General features: G+C 36.1%; 2 protein-coding genes across 3 annotated transcripts; one reads left to right on the top strand and one right to left on the bottom strand.

Annotated features, from left to right (window-relative positions):
• Positions 1–202: 202 nt before the first annotated feature.
• Positions 203–8,402, bottom strand: LOC127988031 (SLAM family member 9-like). Its single transcript, XM_052590526.1, has 6 exons — positions 8,133–8,402; positions 7,318–7,635; positions 6,575–6,928; positions 6,356–6,463; positions 5,199–5,266; positions 203–1,449 (listed from the first exon to the last, which is right to left on the bottom strand). The coding sequence occupies exons 1-6, from the start codon at positions 8,179–8,181 to the stop codon at positions 1,402–1,404; spliced, it is 945 nt and encodes a 314-aa protein (XP_052446486.1). The 5' UTR covers positions 8,182–8,402; the 3' UTR covers positions 203–1,401.
• Positions 8,403–9,046: 644 nt separating this feature from the next.
• LOC127988033 (uncharacterized) lies at positions 9,047–20,498 on the top strand. Of its 2 annotated transcripts, XM_052590528.1 has the most exons (5): positions 9,048–9,281; positions 14,126–14,437; positions 16,143–16,265; positions 16,358–16,383; positions 16,578–20,498. In XM_052590528.1, the coding sequence occupies exons 1-5, from the start codon at positions 9,230–9,232 to the stop codon at positions 16,665–16,667; spliced, it is 603 nt and encodes a 200-aa protein (XP_052446488.1). In that variant the 5' UTR covers positions 9,048–9,229; the 3' UTR covers positions 16,668–20,498. The 2 variants fall into 2 exon arrangements, with proteins under 2 accessions (XP_052446489.1, XP_052446488.1); XM_052590529.1 differs by lacking the exons at positions 16,143–16,265; positions 16,358–16,383; positions 16,578–20,498 and adding an exon at positions 15,495–16,110 and having other exon boundaries at positions 9,047–9,281.
• Positions 20,499–20,868: the final 370 nt, after the last annotated feature.

Here is a 20,868-nt window from a genome sequence, read left to right as displayed (position 1 = left end):
CATCATCATAATGGCCAACAAGTTCGTATCTGGACACTGTTAAGTTCCCTTAAATTGAGATTATCTGTCTACATTTTTCTCTGACTCTACTTTAACATTTTGAGGTCCAACTTCTGAACTTCTCTTCCTGATAGCTGTTCAACGGCCATAACAACAGATGAACAATGGCATTCTTTTTTTTTAAATCTGATTAAATTCAGATTAATACATTTTTTATTGTGTAAACCACTGATCAATGTCATGATAATTTAAACATTACAACAGAAAGTCATACATTGTATTTATGACAGTAAAATGGAACTAATATATTGACAGACAGAAACTTGACACAATGTTTAAATATAATGGTGGGATGTCAAAAAATATGTTCTTAGAAATGACTACTGCTTCTCTAGAAGTAACTACTGACTCGCAATATATTTATTTTTCTGCAGGGTCAGCGCTTTTACAGCTTTTCTCACTTCTCATCTTCTCATGCCACATCTCTTTTCTCATGCAATCCAAAAATATTGCTTAGCAAAGAGGACACTGACAATGTGCTTTCAGACAAGAGAGTAGTTTACTTTTGATATGAAACAAAATCTCAGCTTTCAAAGTATATAATATTTTAATAGCAATAATATTAGTAATTTTAATGGTCTTTTTTTTATTTGTATTTATTCTTTTACACCAGCACTGATAGCTATTTCAGTCTAGAATGGAAAAAACATTGTTAAACCACACGTTATTGACACATCAAGACAAACATGCACTGACGTTAACCACACATGTCCAGTAATAGACTCATGTATGTGAAGACTCTGTTTGTCTATCCAACAGATCAAACCACATCTCTGAAGAGATAGAAATATACCAGACCACAGCAGGTCTTATTTATGACTTACAAACTGAGCTGCTAGAGCCCCAAACTACCGGGAGTCTCTAAAAGTAGTAGAGCAAAGGATCATATTTACAGAATAACATTAAAATCGCAATAGACCTACTAATATGTATGGCCATCTTAATTTATTTGATTTCAAATGTTAAACCATCAGTTTTTAATAATGCTATAAGTTTTATACACTCGACAATGCTGATTTTTACTTGCACTTGGTGCTTGCAGAGTTTTAATATTAAGTTCATACAGCAAAGTTTGTCTCATGTACATTTTTTAAGCATTTTTTTTCCCGAAGCATTTTATTCATCTTTATCTAAATGACACATTTTAGTCCACTGGGTTTTCTTGGTCATACAGGGCAAAACTAAAGTTTTTTTGCTGAAAATAAAAATGCTTTTTTTAATGTTAATGTTCAGTCAGACTCTTGGTAGATGCAGTCCTTCTCACCAATCCCAAATCACAACTATAGACTCCTGGTGAAAGTGATCACACAGCTGGATCTTGCACTGACTAAAGACGTTTGATTATCTTCTGACGACACCTGCATACACCACTTCATCCTCTTTAACTTTCTGTTAAAAAAAAGATTTAAAAAAATATATATAATAAAACGTTTGAAACCCGGACATTTAATGAGATTTAGTTTGAGGTAATTTTATATATCATCAATACACATAACTTTGACATGCAAATAATTAAACAAATTCTATTACAGTGGACATTAATGACCAAAATTTGAGAATCAAAACATTTAGAAATGGACAGGAACCAAATAGGCTACTTAATACAATGTTGTAAGTAATAAAAACTAAAAAACTAAAAATGTAGCTCAATTGGTAGAGCATTGTGTTTGCAAGCACAAGGTTAGGGGTTCAAATCTCAGGGAACACATGTTAGGAGAAAATTGTTGGCCTGAATGCAATTTTTTTAAAGTAAATACAGCCCTATTATAAAGAAAGATTGACTTTTTATTGAAGTTAGAGATCCTGCAATGTTTTTTGCAGTGTTTCTCAGTGGCTTATATGGACATTAGGTTCTAAAGTTGTTCTAAAGTTATTACTCATTATATTATATTACTATTATATTACTTATTCAGTTACTCACTAAATTGAAATAAAAGCTGGGTTTTTATTTCAGAAACAGTTCCTGTTTTACGCAGAAAGGCCGGAAAAAGCTGGTTGAAGCTACGTTTTTGCCGGTTTTAGATTATGGAGATGTGTTTTACAGACACTCCACAAATACCTTGTTGAAATCGTTGGATTCTGTGTATCATTCAGTATTGAGATTTATGATGCATGCAAAGTACTCTGTTCATCACTGTGTACTATATGAAATGGTCATTTTAACTGTCACTTAACACTAGAAGGTTTAAACATTGGTTGATCTTTGTGTATAAATCAATAACTGGACATACTCCTTCATATTTAACTACACTCTTAACACCAATAGATCTGAATACAAGCTAAGATCAAGTCACTGTAAAACCCGACAAGTTAACTTAACTCAAACGGTTTGAGTAAACAGATATCCTTAAAAACCTGACAAGTTATGTTAACTCAAACCGTTTGAGGAAACCAACTGCCTTAAACCATTTAAGTTGAAAAAACTAACAGTTATGAGTACTCTGAACTTAATTCAGTTGAGTTCACTGAAAGAAGATATACATTGCAATTAAGTGATTAACTGAGTGATAATAGTGAATTAGTGATGAACAGCTGCTGTTAACAAACAGAATCACTGAAGAAAAGAGAAACACAAGAACTACTACAACTGACTTCAGACACAGACTTAGATGAAATCAACTGAAATAAAATACATGAAATCTCTCAAGATCTGATGAAACAACCCCACAAACAGCATCAGCAGCTCCACTTATTAATAACCAGACTGACTTTATTTCTGTCAGACGTCTACAGAAGATCTTATTGAGAATGAACTAAGGTTTAGATGTTGATTTATTGTTTCATTTGAAGTAACCATGTTAGAGATCAGTGTTTGCTTTAGTTGGGCTCTTGACCCTTGACTTCTGTCTTAGTCTTTTCTCTGGCTGTTATAACCGAGTGTTTCTAAAACATGTTTGTGATAACTCAAAAGCCCAGAAGAAATAAGTGTTAACCTGTATTTAGGTGTAGGTTTTTATATGTTATATCAGTGATGAGAATCATTAATTATTGATCTGTACGGAGTCTAATCTCTGATAAAATAGACGTGTAATTAGTAGAAGTGATTCCAGTAAAAATGACACTAAGAGCCATAGCTTCTGTGGTAATCAGTTAAAAATTACTTTCTAAACATTTTTGTACACATACATTTTTTCTTCTATGCCAGTAGTTGGTCAAACACAGACATCAATAATCAGAATATGAACCTCTACAATGGTGACGGAAAAACATGCTGCAATGCATTCTGGGTACTATTGTAGAACAAAACTCATCCATGGCTCCCAGCATGCTCTGCAGGATTTTTTTTTTATGGTCACCATTGTTGAGGTTCATATTCTGATTATTGATGTCTTTGTGTGACTGTTTGACACCGTAGAAGACCAAACTGTTTGAAAAGTCAATATTTCATTAATTTCAATAATTCATATTAACTGATTATCACAGATCCACTGTCTCTTAGAATCACTTTTACTATCATCAATCAAATTACACAACACATATTTCATCAGAGATTAGACTCCGTACGGATCAATAATTGATGATTATCATCACATATATCAAATATAACAACCTACACCTAGGTACAGGTTAACACTTACTTCTTCTGGGCTTTTGAGTTACAACAAATGTGTTTTAGAAACATATGGTTATAACAGCCAGAGAAAAGATTAAGACAGAAATCAAGGGTCAAGAGCCCAACTAAAGCAGACACTGATCTCTAACATGGTTACTTCAAATGAAACAATAAATCAACATCTAAACCTTAGTTCATTCTCAATAAGATCTTCTGTAGACGTCTGACAGAAATAAAGTCAGTCTGGTTATTAATAAGTGGAGCTGGTGATGCTGTTTGTGGGGTTGTTTAATCAGATCTTGAGAGATTTCATGTATTTTATTTCAGTTGATTTCATCTAAGTCTGTGTCTGAAGTCAGTTGTAGTAGTTCTTGTGTTTCTCTTTTCTTCAGTGATTCTGTTTGTTAACAGCAGTTGTTCATCACTAATTCTCAATCAGCACTTAGTTAATCACTTCATTACTTAAATGCAAAGTTTTAAAACTTACAGGGTTTAAATCAAGGCAATCTATTTACTCAAAAGGTTTGAGTAAAGTTTACTTATCGGGTTTTACAGTGCTATTTCTTTTGTTTGTTTTCTTAATTGCAGAATATTTATCATGTGCATCCAGTCCTTCGTGCTGTCTTTGCTGTAAACTGGTTTAAAGGGACAGAAGTGAGAGACTTATTTACCCTCATTTGATAAAACTGTTTTGAAAAAAAATTATTTTACATTTAGAAATTTCTAGAATCTCAGGTTTTTTATTAGTGTAAAAACTTTTCCAAATTCCTTTTTCCAAAATAAAAAAAGTAAGTAAGTGAAATTTTCACTTATTTTTCACAAAATCTTGAAGTGTTCCTGTAGCTCAGTAGCAGATATTGCGTTATAAAGCACAAGTTTGGGGGTTCGATTCCCCGGGAACACATGATAGGTGAAAATTGTTAGCCTGAATGCACTGTAAGTCGCTTTGGATAAAAGTGTCTGCTAAATGCTTTAATTTACATTTACTCAATAAAATGTAACATGTCAAGTTACATGTACTTATTATTTATTTATTTTTTTACTTAACTTAGTTAAGTAGATTTACTTAATTTCCAAATGTGTTAAATTTACTTGAAAAATGCTTGTGCAAAAACTTGCCAAATAAAAATTAAGTAAATTTACTAATTCTTTTTTTTCAGTGTAGATCAGAAAACAAGCTAAGATCAAGTAGATACATACTGTATGATGTTCCACAAATTAAAACAGAGTTTGGTAAAACTGCTTTTAGTTATAGTGCTCCAACTTCATGGCATGAGTGGAAAACCAGCTAAAACTGGAGGTTTTTATTTCACAGACTGAATTCAAATCTTATCTAAATCAAATTTATCATTATGTTTGTGATTGTTTTAAATGGTGATTTTTTTTGTTGCTGTATATATTAATATTTTTGTGCATCCCTGTCTTTTTTGTTGCTTGTTGTCTGTTAAAGTGTATCTTCTATGTGCTGCCTTCTTGGCCAGGGCTTACTTGGAAAAGAGATTGTAATCTCAATGTGATTTTCTTCCCTGGTAAAATAAAGGTAAATTAATAAAGGTAAATAAATAAATAACATAAATTATCTTACTGGTTTCTGTGCATCTCTTTTGTAGAACGTTGTTTCAGCGTAAGTGATCTCTTCTGGATGCGTCTCAGCTGTTTAAACAGAAATGACAGAAGAATTATTATCCCAAAACTCAATTTGATCTAGATCTTATGTAGTTTTATTACAACATGTTATTAGCACCCTTCATTTGTTTTTGTTCAAGAAACTGTTTCCACTTGGATATACATCACAATAGGAAAATAATAGAATATTGACCCTTATGTTTCACTAAAGCTTTAAACAATTTTGACCAACTTTTATATGAATAAATCATTCAGTAATCAGCCATAGTCACAAAGTTAATTGTTAAATATTTTAGCTAATTCAGTAAACAAATGTTTGTATTGTACATTAATTACACTGCAATTCTACACTGTACACATTTCAAAGATGACATTCTTGTTCAAAGCCGTTAAAAGTGTTAATGCACAGAAATATGTTTAATGCTCAATTGTTTTTAGTGATATTAAATAATTCACAGACGTATAGCTGTTGTACTTATACAACAATTCCTGACTTTATCACTAAAAGGATGAAAAATCATTTTTGCAAATAATTTATATATCAAACCCAGAAGAACTGTACAATAAAAGTAAGTAGCTGTGTTTTTGTATGGTGAAATGTAATTTTCATTGAAACACAAGTGAAACATCAACATAGAAATGTTCATTTGAACACCAGAAGTATGGTCATCAAGTGTTGTGTAGGCTAACTTGTTATTGAAATTACTTAGATTTGCATTTCTGTTTATATCCGGTGTGTTTCATTTTCAGTTTTGATAAATATAGATCTTTGTTTTGTGTGAGTGAGATGAGTAAAGAGTGCTGACTGGTGATATTAATATAGATCAGTGCTTCTCAAGCCAGTTCCTGGAGGCACACCAACACTACACATTTTATAACTTTCCTAGTCAAACACACCTGAATCTGCTCATCAGCTTGTTAGTAGAGACTCCAGGACCAGAAATATATTGGTCAGATAAGGGAGACATTCAAAATGTGCACTGTTGGTGTGCCTCCAGGAAATGGGTTGGGAAACACTGATAGATATAATTGCCAAGCCCAATAATTACACATATATATATTGTGGCTTTTTCTTCAAGCAAAGAGTTATTTGTCATAACACTTTGTATCACTTGCCTTCTAGATCAGTTTTTCTACATTTCCTGCAGATGTAGAAGATCACGACTGCAGCCACAATCAACAGAGATCCAGCAGAAGCAATGGAGATCGACAGTATAGGAAAATCTGGGGGATGTGAAGTAGACGGTCAAACTAGTACTGTAATGATAACAAAGTTTGTCTGATGTACAACAAAAGACAGAGATTAAATCATCACTAATGTCAGCTCTGCTGTACCTGCACATGTGTGACAGAGCTGACTGATGTTCAGATGTTGAGTCTGGTTGCTACAGAGTTGAGTGATGTCCAGATGTGTGGTCTGGTTTGTGATGGGATTGTTGATCACACAGCTGTAGCTGTTTTTCTCCTGATATTCCACCTCCAGAGGTAGAGAGAGACTGATGCTGAGATCAGACACACTGATGCTGGACAATAAACTGTTTCCTTTGTACCAGGAGAGAGTCACATGACCCACATTCACCACTGAACACAACAATGAACAATTCTGCTGTGATGAAGATGATGATGATGATGATGATGATGAAGAGCATTGTGAAGAGTTACTGCTGATGACAGGAACAGGAAGACGAGCTGAAAACATGAGACAAACAAGTCTGGATAAATCTAATCAATAGTCTTATTTGTGATTTGATGTTCACAGTTTATGAACTATAAAATTATTTTAAAATTCAGTATGTACATTTAAATTTATTCATTTAGCAGATGCTTTTATCCAAAGTGACATACAAATGAGGACAAGACGCAATCAAAATCAAGAAAAGAGCAATGATATATAAGTGCTATAACAAGTCTCAGTTAGCTTAACACAGTACACATAGCATGGGATTTTAAATAATATAATAAATAAAAAGAAAACGGATAGAATAAAAAATATAAAATTAGAATAGTGAGTGCTATAGAGAGTTTTATGTAAACAATGCAAAATAATATATAAGGGCATACAAATGATCTCTGCTCACCATAGACAGAAACATGATATGTTTGTGATGATAGTTTTGCTCGACGCAGCTCTAGTTTATATTCTCCAGCGTGTTGAGTTGTGATGTTTGTGATGGTCAGAGATGCAGTCTGTCTGTCCAGCTTCAGTCTGTCTCTGAATCTACCGTCAGGAACATCAAATGTGGAAAAGATTCCAGCAGCTCTCCTGATTTCAGCTATCAGAGAGTTTTCAGCTCCATATTTCCACACTATCTCATCTTCTTCAGGTATTTCAGTAAGATCAGTGTTTAGAGTGACTGAATCTCCCTCCGTCACTGACACTGATTCACTAAACACACCTGGAGAATAAACAGATTTAACACAGATTAAGCTTCCTGTTGTTTCATTTGTAAACTGTGTATTAAAGAACAGCAACAGAGACAGACACTCATTTCATTGTTATGGTGTTTTATCAGCTGTGCAGTAAAATACAAGAGTAAAGTTACACAAGTTCAAGCATGAAAGTAAAAGTTTATTAATGCTGCTCACATTCAATATATTTCCTAATGGGATTATATTTTTATACATTTTTATTTGGCTGGGGAAGAGTTGCAAAATGTCACTTTCAATGATCACTTAAAAAAAAAACATGTTTTAAAGAGATTTTTGTTCCTCTATTATTTCAATTAACTTTAATATGTTACAAATTCTTTATATTTCTCATGATTTCTGATGCATGTAAATGGAAAACACAAATAGATATCTGAATCTTAACTGGATTAAAATACTTTTGAACAGTAGCATTAGTTTATTGCTCTGAAGCAGAATGAAGCTGTAAAATGTTTTCATAACTCACCAATCAGATGCCAGAAGAACAAACAGAACAAAACAAATGTGTGAATCATTTTCTTTAAGTGTCTAAAGTAATAATACTGTCCACCAAATACATTCTGACTGTTAATCTAATGTCTGAATCCTCCCCCGACAGTTAGATCCTCCTTTAGTTCACACACACACACACACACACACACACACACACACACACACACATACTCGCTAAACAGTGTGTAGTTATGTAAAAAACAATGTATAACACGGTTTTGTTAATGTAGCCTATAAAGTGTTTATAGTACCTGATACTTTTTATGTCCCCCTTTAAGACTTAAAGAGTGAGTGTTTATGTGTTGGGGGGGCGGGGGGTTCCAAGAACTTATGGTGCCGAAGAATCAAACCCTGGTAGTAGAATAAAATAGAACATATACACATTGGTATGCAGTTTTTTTTAAAGCATGTATGTTTTCTCATGTATGCTACTGGCAGTGAAGAAAAATTACTTTCACTTTCATCAGTCGCCAGCGAGCGGCAACCTCCCGCTCTCTCTCGTGAGGCCAATAAGGAAGTGACAAAAACTGCAATTCATCGACTGGCCGCTTGAGGCTGGACGCAGAAGAGAGTCAGTCCCATAGACTCCCCATGTTAAAATGCCCAACTTTACAGCAGAAAAAAACATGTTTACAGCCTGGTTCAAAAAATGATTTTGGTCTATATTGCTAATTTTGCTCTTCATGACAACTGTGAGGGGGGTGAATTTTTTTTAAAACTCATCCGTTTAAATTATATTAAGACTTAAAGTTCTGCATAATTACGTGGCCACTTGAGTGACAGGTGGATTGCCGCTGCTGACAATGCCGTCGCGCTAGGTGGGCGTGGCTTCAGCAATCAGCTCCCGCCTTTTTGCCCATTTTCGACAATCCGGGAGAGTCGCGCGGTGACGCGCTGCCAGGATGGCGACGGCCCGCTCTGCACACTTTGAGCTTCAAAACCGAGGAGCCTATGGGTGACGTCACGGACACTACGTCCATATTTTTTTTACAGTCTATGGTCGCCATTTGATTTTTTGATGCGGAAGCATTTCATAGACTCTGCGTGTTTTTCTATTGAAAAGTGGTGAAAATGAAGGTTGTTTTCATTTTTATTTTTGTGTGTTCATTTTTACTCGACCAAGGTAAGAAATTGATTTTACCAAGAAATGTATCTTACCATGTCTTTCTTCCATAATATTTTGCCATAATATTCACAACAGGTATGTATTATGAGTAAATGAAAAAAAAAATCATTATATATATATATATATATATATATATATATATATATATATATATATATATATATATATATCATCAATAATTGAAATAATTAAATATATAAATATAGATCTGTGAAAAGTATCTTATACTGAATTAAACGCAACATGGCGGCATGCAGCTGTTCTCTCTGTCCCGACAGAACGGTGTTTTCGTGTTTTTTTGTCTTGAGTCACAGTGTTTTTGTACGTCGTCGTCGCGTTTACCTGTAAGCGTGCATACAGTCGTGAGTTTCTGCTTGATGGCGACAGAACCGCATTTTTTTAGCTAAACTGCGCGAACGCGGAACAGCTGCGGGATCTCGGTCTGCTACGGAGGCCTACATCATCACCGACCCCCACGACTGCATCTCGCCCACAAGCGGAGGCACCACAAGCGGTGTGAGAGGAAGCAGAAGAGAAGTAAGCACGGAGGTATCCGGGCTAGGCTAACGGCTAACCCACACAAGCCATATATCCCCTCCATTATACTGGCTAATGTACGCTCTTTGGACAATAAAATGGACTACATCCGATTACTACGTTCAACTCAGAGGACTGTTAGAGACTGTTGTGTGGCTTAGCAACAGCGTTCCGGGCAAAAAAGAAACGAAGAGTCAGTGTGACGCAGTTTTATTTCGTGCCAGTTTAGTTGTTTTATATTCATAGGAATTTCATTGTATTACTTCCATTAAGCCCGCATTTTGTAAATCATTTATTAGTTATAAACTATCTTTAGGTCTAAATAGTTTCATTTTAAATAGTTTCATTTTTGCACCGGAGTTTAGTCATATTCAGTTCCTGTGAAACACTGTCCCCGTGGGTGGAGTTGACGTGAATACTCGTTAGTTTCCTTGTTGTGGGCGTTATCTTGAAACAACAAACTAATGGAACTGAAAATATCAGTGCACGCTCATCAAATCTCTAGCCCAGTGGTTCCCAACCTTTTTCAGCTCGCGGCCCACACAACCACACACGTTTGCGCGGCCCACGTCAAAAAAATTAACTGACCCCGCTATTGTTGGATTAATAACTTAGTACTGAGAAGCTTGTTAACTGTGTTTATTGAATGAACTAGGACTGTGAGATATGGACAAAAAAAAAAAAAAAAAAAAAACTATCGCAATTTCTTTGATCAATTTTGCGATTGTGACACACCGATATGCTTTTACAGTCATAAATGCATTCAGGATTAATTTGAAAAATATTTCCAAAAGAAAACCAATTAGAGCTTCATCAAAAAATTGTAACGTCTCTAGAACAGACTTAAGGGAACAGACATGAACCGAGGGAAATGAACAAAGGTAAAACATTACCGTCTCCAGCCGCGAGAGGGCGCTCTATGCTGCTCAGTGCTCCTGTAGTCTACACTGAAAACATAGAGCGCCCTCTCGCGGCTGTAGACGGTAATGTTTTCTCTTGGTTCTAAATAAATGTGACTTACAATCCAGTGCGATTTATATGTTTTTTTCCTCGTCATGACGTATTTTTGGACTGATGCGGCTTATACTAAGGTGTGACTTATAGTCTGAATGAGGTGATGACTGCGTGCGTGGCGTCCTGGAGTACCGGCCGTTCTGTGATTCTCCAGATCACACAGATGGCCAGTCCGCGCCTGCTTCTCAGTTAACAACAGCTCTGTGTAGTAATAGCTGCTCTATGTGAAATCACGCACCTGAGGGAATTTACCGCTGATTAGAGAACCGGCTTTACTGACGAGATGCTGATCGTGATCGGAGCAGTCCTAGTGTATTTATTGAATTATTCTGATAAAATGATAAAATAAATTTAAAAATATATAAAGTCACACTAAATGCACACTTATTCTGTCACATATTTTCTATTATTACTAAGATTTTAAAGTATCTTCTACAGAATGAGTCATGCAACATTGAAACAACATGAGAGTGAGTTAATTAGTGAGTTAATAATTTGTATTTTTAAATGAACAGTTTTTTTTTTTCAAATGGACACCTTTTTCTTTATTGCATTTAGTTAACAGTCAAATACAGAGCTTAAAGCCCATCTTTCAAGTTGAAGATCCCTATGAAAGAACGTGTAGATAAATAGTGTAGGAACTCAATTTGTGTGAAGAAACGAATCATAAATGTGCATTAAAAAAAGTTTTCTAAAAGAAATTGTGAGTAAAATTACTTCCGCTGTCAAAAACGCTATGATCGGAAGTGACGCAATGGCCGGTAAATCTCATCTCGTTGTAATTTGGTCAGTGCCGTATGATTATGAGCCGCCTAGGCGAGAGAGGGGTCAGGCAGAGTTAAGGGAAGGGTAAATAGACAGAGGAGAGAGATTGTGGTGTGAGGAAAATCGGTGGAGTGACCACAGGCTATAGCTAATTGTGGCTAACATTGTCTCCATGTTTATCACATTGCAGTATCTTTAATAAATCATATTTAGCAATATTGCTGTCGATTTTGTTGTTTTTCAAGCATCCATGTAGATTGTCACCATCTATGCCAGCAACATGTCTTAAAATGTTTAATTTAGATCCCAGATTTTAAATGAATGTTGTAGGATGTAGGCTTACATATGTGACGGTCAGCTAGTCTGGATAGGGATGGAAATGCTGTGCATTTCCGACAACATAGTTTATTGTGAATTTTTTTTTTAGAAATTGCTAGCTGATTTTTAATCAGTAACTGCTTTCAGACCTAGGTGTCCGCATGTTCTGCTTTTGCAGATGTCAGGCGTTTGGGCCGTATATCTGAACAACATAACCGGCCAGCTGGAATTCCGAACTTAGCTGGCTTTCCGACGGACATTATGTAAATGAGCTCGCATGTACTGCGGAGTACGTGTATGAAAGCAGTGAGTCCGAACCGCGGATCGCTTGCGTCATCAAGCCAGCAGCTGTTTTCCCCGTTGCTTGGTGACGACAGCGCAGGAGAAGGCGGCAAATGCATAACATTACTCTCTGCACTTTTATGTATTACGTTTTTGAACTGTTCGTTTTGTTTATAAAGCTTCGGTGCATAACGGCAATTGCGTCTGTCTTACGAATTTACTGAAAATGCTTTAAAGGACGTTGAAGGCGAACATAAATGAGATGTACAGCTCTCTGCTTGCAGCGCGTCAGTCATGCTCAGGGGCGGACTGGCCATCTGTGTGATCTGGAGAATCACAGAACGGCCATTACTCCAGGACAGACGGCGGGCCGGTCCACCACCCACCACGCGTGCAGTCATCACCTGTTTATTTTCCCTCCGCTAATCTGTTTTACACTCCAGTACTGCAGGTGGCAGCAATGCACCTTTAAGTTGGATGCCAGCTGCACTGGCCGTGGCAGCCAAGTAAGAAGAATAAAAAGTGGAAGAGTAGGAAGAAATGAACAGCAACGACGTTAACATTAGATAGAAGAAGCATAGAAACAAACAAACAATATGCATAATGCGGCCGCGGGTAAAAAACGGAAAGAAAATGGTGGGGCTGAGAACGCGAGAGAAAAAAAGCCACAGCCAGATCCAGATTCAAGTATGGAACATGAGAAGAAAAAGAGTGTTACTTGCTAGGGATGATGTTAGGAAGTGATATTCAGGTTGATATATTTTCAGCTAAACTTCAACATTTTAGCTGTCAAATGCCACATGCAGTAGCTAATATTAAGAAATATGTTGTGCTTTTACTTTTAAAAATGTTGGTAACATTACAGTTAATGCTTACAAACTTTGAAGATTTTGAATACAGAAGCTACATTTGTAATGGTGTATTTTCATTTAGATGTGAAAAAAAAAATCCATTCCATCGTTGTTTATTCAGGTTGAGCTTAGACCAAGAGCAGAGAGAGACACCCACTCCAGCTCAACATCTAGTCAACATCAGAGCTATTGCTATAATTTGGATGGTATGGTATCATGAGCCACAATTAAAGTCTTGTGACACTCATACCAGGCGTTATTGTTGTTTTTGTCGAGTTTACGAGCGCCGATTGCTTTGGGCCGGGCCTAGTCAAAGTCCAGGGCCGTTTTTTAGTCCCAGTCCGTCCCTGGTCATGCTCATCAGGAAAGTGAGTGAAACACACACACAAACACACATTTTCATCAAATAATTTGTCATTAAAAGCGGCTCACTTCTGCAATTTGGTACGATTGCGTTCACATAAGCAGCGAATCGAGTTCACATGAAGTGTACCCCAGACCACCATTTTTAAGCAGACTCGGGTTCGGTTCGAGGGTGCGCATCCGAGTACGGAAGACAGCGTTCACATCATCCAAACAAACTGAACTCTGACATCAATCGAACCCGGGTGCACACCAAAAGTGCTAGAGTGAAAGTACCCTTTAAGTTTATATTTCAATAATTTAACAACTCTCTTAATGTTGACAGTTCTCTGATGTGTATTAATAGTAACATGACATGCAGGTTATTTTTGGATCAAAATGTATTTTCGATGCTTCAGAATATTCTAACGGACCCTCTGATGTCACATGGACTACTTTGATGATGTTTTTCTTACCTTTCTGGACATGGACAGTATACCGTACACACAGTTTAATGAAGCAGACTTGACTTGATTTTTCTGGACTTGTATATCAATGGAGTAAGGGGGTAATATATGCATTAAGATGTGGGTTAAATGATGTAAATGAAGGGGCACAAGATCAACCATGAGACACAAGTGGCATATGTTTGTCTGATGGGTGAATGTGTAAATCATTGTTTGATTGAATATTATGCATTTGACTATTTTGTTCTTCTGGTCATTTCTTCAGGTGTGTCTGATGCTGGTTCAGATCGAGTGCAAATACTGGTGAAGGAGGGAGATCCAGTCACTCTACACACTGGTGTTGAAGTTAACCAACAAGACAGAGCGACATGGTATTTTAATGATGTTCGCATTGCTTACATCGATGGAGATATGAAGATCTGTACAGATGATGAGTGTCCTGAGGGATTCAGAGACAGACTGAAGCTGGATCATCAGACTGGATCTCTGACCATCATCAACACCAGAAACACAGACTCTGGAGAATATAAACTACTGATCAGAAGCAGTGAAAAGATCTTCAGCGTTACTGTCACTGGTGAGTCATTTAATTAATGTTTAAATGTTTATTTTTATTTTTAAGCGGTGACAATCTTTACCTGCTTCACAACAGTATAAATTGAATCTCACTTTTCTCTACAATGGCTGTCTGATATTTTTAACAGTTTTTAAGTCCGAGTCAGTATTATTATCATGCTATCGTCAGCCTGTGAGTCCGCTGATACACAATATTATTGAGCTGGTTTATTGAATTATTGAATTACTCTGTTTCAGAGTGAATCAACTCCAGCATAAGGCTAAAAGCAGCTTAATGTTCAATTAATGTTTTTAACATGACTGAAACTGTATTTATTTGTATTTGTATGCATTATATAAGGCTTACGTTTGATAAAAAAAAAAAAAAAAAAAACAGCAACAGAAAACGAGCAAAGAACCTGTGCATTACCACAGAACATCATCACTGACTTCAGTCTTGTGTGAATTCATGCACAAAAAACACTCAGATTATAATAAGTGAAATTGTCTAAACTGTAGGATTAATAAATGTCATACATATGTATTTTGTTGTTTATGATGAGAATTTGCAATAAAGCAGATTTCAGTCTGAATGCCTCTGATTGGCCAATGCATTCATAAACTCAATGGAATCGTGTGTGAGGGTTTATAATCTTTACAACACTGTAAAACATGTAAAAAGAAATATGATGGAGCAAATAAGGCCTAATATTAATTAGATAATAATTCAGTCTGTCTGTCAGTGGAGAGTCATTTAATATTATTTAGCCTTGAATAATTGAATGTTCTTTTTGAACCGTTTGAACAGTGATCTCCAGACCTGTTTATTGCCTTTTCCTGTACAGTGTTAATGATTTGTTACAATGTGGTTATTATTTTATTTCATTTTTATTTCTAAACCTTCACTCTGACTGGTGCTGTGTGTCTTTATCTTGAACAGCTGATAATACAGTAATGTGATTCTGCAGGGAGTTTGTTCTCTGTTTTTACAGGATTTCCAGCAGCTGTGAATGAACAGAACTGATATAATAACTTACTCCTTCAAGATCAAGTTTTGTGTCTTTTCTATTTTATTTCAGACTCAAATGCTGACAAAAATGAGAAAGAATCCCAAAAGGAACAACAGGACAAAAATACTGATGGAATTATGTGTCATCCCCCTTTCTTTATTTCTTTTTTTTTTTTTGTCAAATTATAAAAGTAAATTTGTTTGATGGGGGCTTTTTCCTCATATTCCTGTCAGTTACATTCAAGTGTGTCAGCAATATATATATATAAAACAAAAATTGGTTGATGCCCAAAAGATGTAAAGGAAAGAGAAAGAAATTAGATAAGATATAAGGGGCATAAAAGGACAAGAGGCTTAAATAAACATTATATTGTAGAAACTGTGCTAAAATCAGGGAATACACAGATAAAAAGTTGGTTTTCAATCTGGATCTATGAGGAGTTAATTAGAGGCTCATCTGACGTCTTCTGGAAGATGGTTTCATCTCTTCATGTTTTAAATTAACTAGATGTTATGAACTGGTTTGATCTTTCTGATCTGAGAGCTCTTTGTTTTTAAACCCTCTATAATATGAAATAATCTCTGTATGTTAATAGATAAATAATTTTTTTGACATCTACACTCTGGCCCTGTAAAGGTGTCCAGAGAATATATATACACTGAATATGACATAAACACACTGTCAGATTCACCCACACTAATGATGATCTGTCTCCAGATGTTTCAGGTTCAGGTCTGTCTTCAGGTGGTGTAGCAGGAATTGTTGTTGGTGTTCTGCTGCTGCTGGCTGTTGTTGTTGTTGTTGGTGTGATGATCTTTCACCGCAGGAGCTCCAACGATGGTAAGTATCAGCTACAGATGCTGTACTGAGAGGAAAACCTTTTCATTTAGCAAAATTGGTGTTTAATTGTGTGTAATGATTTTTTTTTTCAGTGCCAGAACTAGAGTCTATGGATAAGGTAAGATACTTCACTCCTGTAGTGTGTGTTTAGATCTGTGCTTGATTTCACCTGCGCTGACAAAATCATCTCCATAAGAAACACATTTAAACCATTTCTCTGACTGATGACAGATGTGCTGGTTTTCAGTTTCTGTGGCTGTAAATAACATTGTTTATTTCTTTCTCTTTACTTTCTGTCCATCTTTCTTACAGACACCGAATGAAAGAAGGCTCATGACCGGAGAGGATCACAACAGCTTGGGCAAAAAACAAGCTCCTCGTAAAATGCGTAAATTGAGCTGAAACATTACTAATATTAACTGTGTGATGCTCAGAGTCATAGTCTTTCTTGTTCTTCATTTCTAATTTTATCATTTGTGATGCTATCTAGGAAAAACCCAACCCGAGTTGGCTGATTATGATTTTCCTGAATGTAATTTTGGGTTTCACTTTCACTTCTACTTAACGATCGTCTGTCAGGAGCGATATACTGCATCATTACACAAACAGACTAACATATCCCTGAAGAGGACACTTTTCGGTTGTTTATCATGATGAACATAGTCTCTGAACTTCTGATCAGCTCTTGTATGTTTAGATACACAACAGTTAATAGTGTAGACTACATTGTAGTTAGAAAAGTGAGCACATGTTCATATTTCAGACTGTCATCAGACTCCTCATCTTTAGTAACATCATCATCTGATCCTTCATCTCTGGATGTGAAATAGTCCATTCTAAAAAAATACTAAGACACCACGATTAAGCCGACAGAATGGAACAAGATCATCTAAAAAGTGAGCAGCTTCAGACTGCGTTGTTCTCTTGCTCTCTGTCATCTCATGATATTAATAAACAAACAAATAAATAAAACTTTGCGTGCCTTAGTTTAACCCCTTACTAGTAACCCCCCTTTTTTGGCATGGAGACCGAAATTACATACCCAAAATAAAAAGGTTTCTGCTCATGATTCTTTCTGACTAGATACATAATCAACCTTTGTTCACAAAGCTGACACTTTAAAGTTTACTGTTCAGGAATCAGAATCACTCAGACTGTTATGATAATAGAGATATATAAGCTCAAACATAAAAACAAAAATAAAAATATAAAAAACATATGTTTTAAATGTATTTAAAAAAATGTTGATGTAGGAAATGAGTTTGAAAACACAGTGTAGCTAAGGCCACAAGTCTTCCAAACCTTCATAAAAAAATTTCATAATCGAATCTGTAAAACGGTGGATTTTATGAAATATTTTCTAAGGCCATGTCATGTGTGTTTTTAGAGCAGGCTAATCAGATTGATTTATGGCCCTTGTCATCTCTGTGAGATCTCACATGTAAACTCTCCTGTGTATTTTGTGTTTGTTTGGCTGTGAAAACTGCCCGATTAATCCCTATCTGTTATTCCATTGTTCTCACCAAACGAGTCTTTCACACCTCCGCCAGGTATGACACATTATCCGCATTATTCTTTTATCATTATTCTTTTGTTTTTATTCCACCTTTATTAGCCTTGATTGTGGTTTTTCAGGCTTTACAAAGCAACAAAGCAGCGATCTCACTTCAGTCTCTGTTTGCATGTAGCCCTTATTTATCAAAAGTCTTACTATAAAAATACAACAAAACATTTTCTTACGACCTTACGTGAATTATTGAGACAAAAATGCATCATGAAGAAGAAAAGCACCTGCTATTAGTAGCATTGGTGCTAACGTTAGCATCAAGCTACATCTGACAATTTATGAAATTATTAGTACACTTTTACTAAAAACTCACTTTAAACCCCGATCGAGTGTTTATAATAACTTCCTTTAGCGATCAGGGGTGGAATTTGGTCGTTTACTGTTGTAAAAATATGTTATTTGTAGCCTTTTTCATCGCTGCACAAGTTAGCATTTCCGATGTACATTTTCGATTTTTTTTATAAAAACGCCCCAGATCTCAAGAAATTCTCATACCAAGCTTTACTATCGTAATCGCGGGTTTATTGTTCGGATATTTTGTGTGTACAGAGGTGTTTCAGTGTTGTTTTGGCCAGATAACTACCAGGAAGTGTGCAGGAAGCATGTGACACGATGGGGCGGTTTCCAGATATTACACTCTGCCGCGTTTCCACCGAAATTACCCGGAACATTTTTACCAGGAACTTTTTTCCCCCCAGACCTGTTGCTTTCTGCGTTTCCACCACGGTGTAAAGTACCGGGTAGATTAGGCAAATGACTGGTGACGTAGGTCTGCGCGCGTTTCTCAATACAAAGTACCTCTGATTAAAAAAAAAAAAAAAAAAAGTACGCTGATTTTGGACGTGCATCCTCGGTAGTTAGTTCAGACTTTGTGCATTCGACTGGGGAGTGTGATGTCTGCAACTACGCAAGTCCGGTACATCTATAAACAGCAGCGTAACTATATACTATATATATATATATATATATATATATATATATATATATATATATGATACTTGATAACTTCAGTCAGCTCGTCTTGGCTACTGCAATTTTCCTTACTGTATATTTACAATAAAACGAAATATGATATCAAATACCACTGCCTCCTTTCGTTTTCATTTAAGCATAATAACAACTGCAGAAATGTACTTAGGTCAGGGAAATGTGTATATGCAGCCATTACAATGAAATAAATATTATATAGACTTGCCTTTTTTATTTTCATTTTAACATATAGATAAATTGAATACAGACCAAAGAAAACCTGTTAGATTTACCCCGCAGCTGAATTATATGTTATGTTTAACCACTAAAGACACATCAGAGCCAGCGGCACATATCAGAAGGTCTATCCCAGGAGAGGCTGCTCTCGGCGGATACATGAGGACTGAGCTCCCGCTGATTGAGTGGAGCTCACCGTCTACGAGATCGGCGAAACACATTTTTAAATAGGCGCTGTCTTTATAAATAAACAACATATTTGAGTTTCAAACAACTACATTCTCGCCTGAAATACTTTTAAAATTACATTTCATGACACAATAACAGTAATATTTGAAAATTATCCGAATAAATGGTGTTTGAACTCAACCAATGCTGCGTGAACTCAGATCGCTTTGGCTACTGCAATTTTCCCCTCAGTATATTTACAATAAAACGAAATAGGATATAAAATACCACTGCCTCCTTTCATTTTCATTTAAACATAATAACAGCTGCAGAAATGTACTTAGTTCAGGGATAAGTGTAACGTACAGTCATTACAATGAAATAAATATTATATAGACTTGCCTTTTTATTTTCATTTTTACATATAGATAAATAAATTGAATACAGACCAAAGAAAACCTGTTAGATTTACCCCGCAGCTGAATTATATGTTATGTTTAACCACTAAAGACACATCAGAGCCAGCGGCGCATATCAGAAGGTCTAGCCGATTTGAGGCTGCTCTCTGCGGATACATGAGGACTGAGCTCCCGCTGATCGAGTGGAGCTCACCGTCTACGAGATCGGTGAAACACATTTTTAAATAGGCGCTGTCTTTATAAATAAACAGATTTGAGTTTCAAACAACTACATTCTCGCCTGAAATACTTTTAAAATTACATTTCATGACACAATAACAGTAATATTTTGAAAATGTTGATCCGAATAAATGGTGGTTGAACTCAACCAATGCTGCGTGAACTCAACCAATCAGCATGTTTAGCGCCAAAGTCCCGCCCCCGAAAGTTCCGGAACTTTAAAAAAGTACCACCTCGCCAGCAGGGACTTTCTGGGGGGCATTTTTTTACCCGGAACTTTTATTTAGTTCCTGGTTCCTGCGGTGGAAACACACCAAGTACCGGACCAAGTCCCTAGTTCCTGAGTAAAGTTCCTGCGGTGGAAACGCGGCTTCAGATTGACTTTTGGGAAGGCCCAATCAGAGTCTGAGCCACACAGCACGAGCTGCCGGCACAGCAAACACATACACAGATCGCTGGGAGAGGCTGTTTATCATCTGATCGCGTAAATCCGTGGAAAATGAATATAAATGACGATTCTGTCTGAAGAAATATGAAGTAAACATCAGTAAATATATCCATATATCTCCGCAGATATGCATCTTTGGTCTATAAATCCTTATTGACGCTGTTCAGTGAGTCTATGTGAACACAAATAAACCGCTTTTGACGTGACTGAATATGAGTGAGTTGTGAATTTCTATTCAAAATGTGGCATAATACGGATTTATTATTTTGCACTCCTGACATAAATCACTAAATATCTGTCACTGCAACAATGTTTTATCAAAAACATGGTCAAATATCGAAGCTAGAGTCTTTAAACTTTCTATTGATGCACAGTTTGTCCAGATGAAGTAAGACAGTGATGTTTAATGTGCTGTGAAAGTGAAACAATAATAAACTGGGGCCGTCAGCAATGTTTGCACGTAAAGGGGTTAAACAGGACAATAACTGTTTTTGTATTAAGAGAAAACACATCTGCAGCGTGTTCTCAACATGAGAGCTTGCTGCAATAAATAATTATTTTTAAGTGAAGTTTGCC

Source organism: Carassius gibelio, chromosome B22 (genome assembly GCF_023724105.1).
Source record: "Carassius gibelio isolate Cgi1373 ecotype wild population from Czech Republic chromosome B22, carGib1.2-hapl.c, whole genome shotgun sequence".
Lineage (NCBI taxonomy): Eukaryota > Metazoa > Chordata > Actinopteri > Cypriniformes > Cyprinidae > Carassius > Carassius gibelio.
Note: the sequence above shows the minus strand (reverse complement) of the source record. Positions and strands in the feature narration are given on the sequence as shown.

Coding starts and splice junctions, on each gene's coding strand:
- LOC127988031 (XM_052590526.1), bottom strand. CDS start 8,181: ATGATTCACACATTTGTTTTGTTCTGTTTGTTCTTCTGGCATCTGATT. Junction 6,464..6,574: donor GCTCTGTCACACATGTGCAG/GTACAGCAGAGC, acceptor CACATCCCCCAG/ATTTTCCTATACTGTCGATC. Junction 1,450..5,198: donor AAAGAGATGCACAGAAACCA/GTAAGATAATTT, acceptor TTTTTTTAACAG/AAAGTTAAAGAGGATGAAGT.
- LOC127988033 (XM_052590528.1), top strand. CDS start 9,230: ATGAAGGTTGTTTTCATTTTTATTTTTGTGTGTTCATTTTTACTCGAC. Junction 14,438..16,142: donor CTTCAGCGTTACTGTCACTG/GTGAGTCATTTA, acceptor ATCTGTCTCCAG/ATGTTTCAGGTTCAGGTCTG. Junction 16,266..16,357: donor CCGCAGGAGCTCCAACGATG/GTAAGTATCAGC, acceptor TTTTTTTTTCAG/TGCCAGAACTAGAGTCTATG.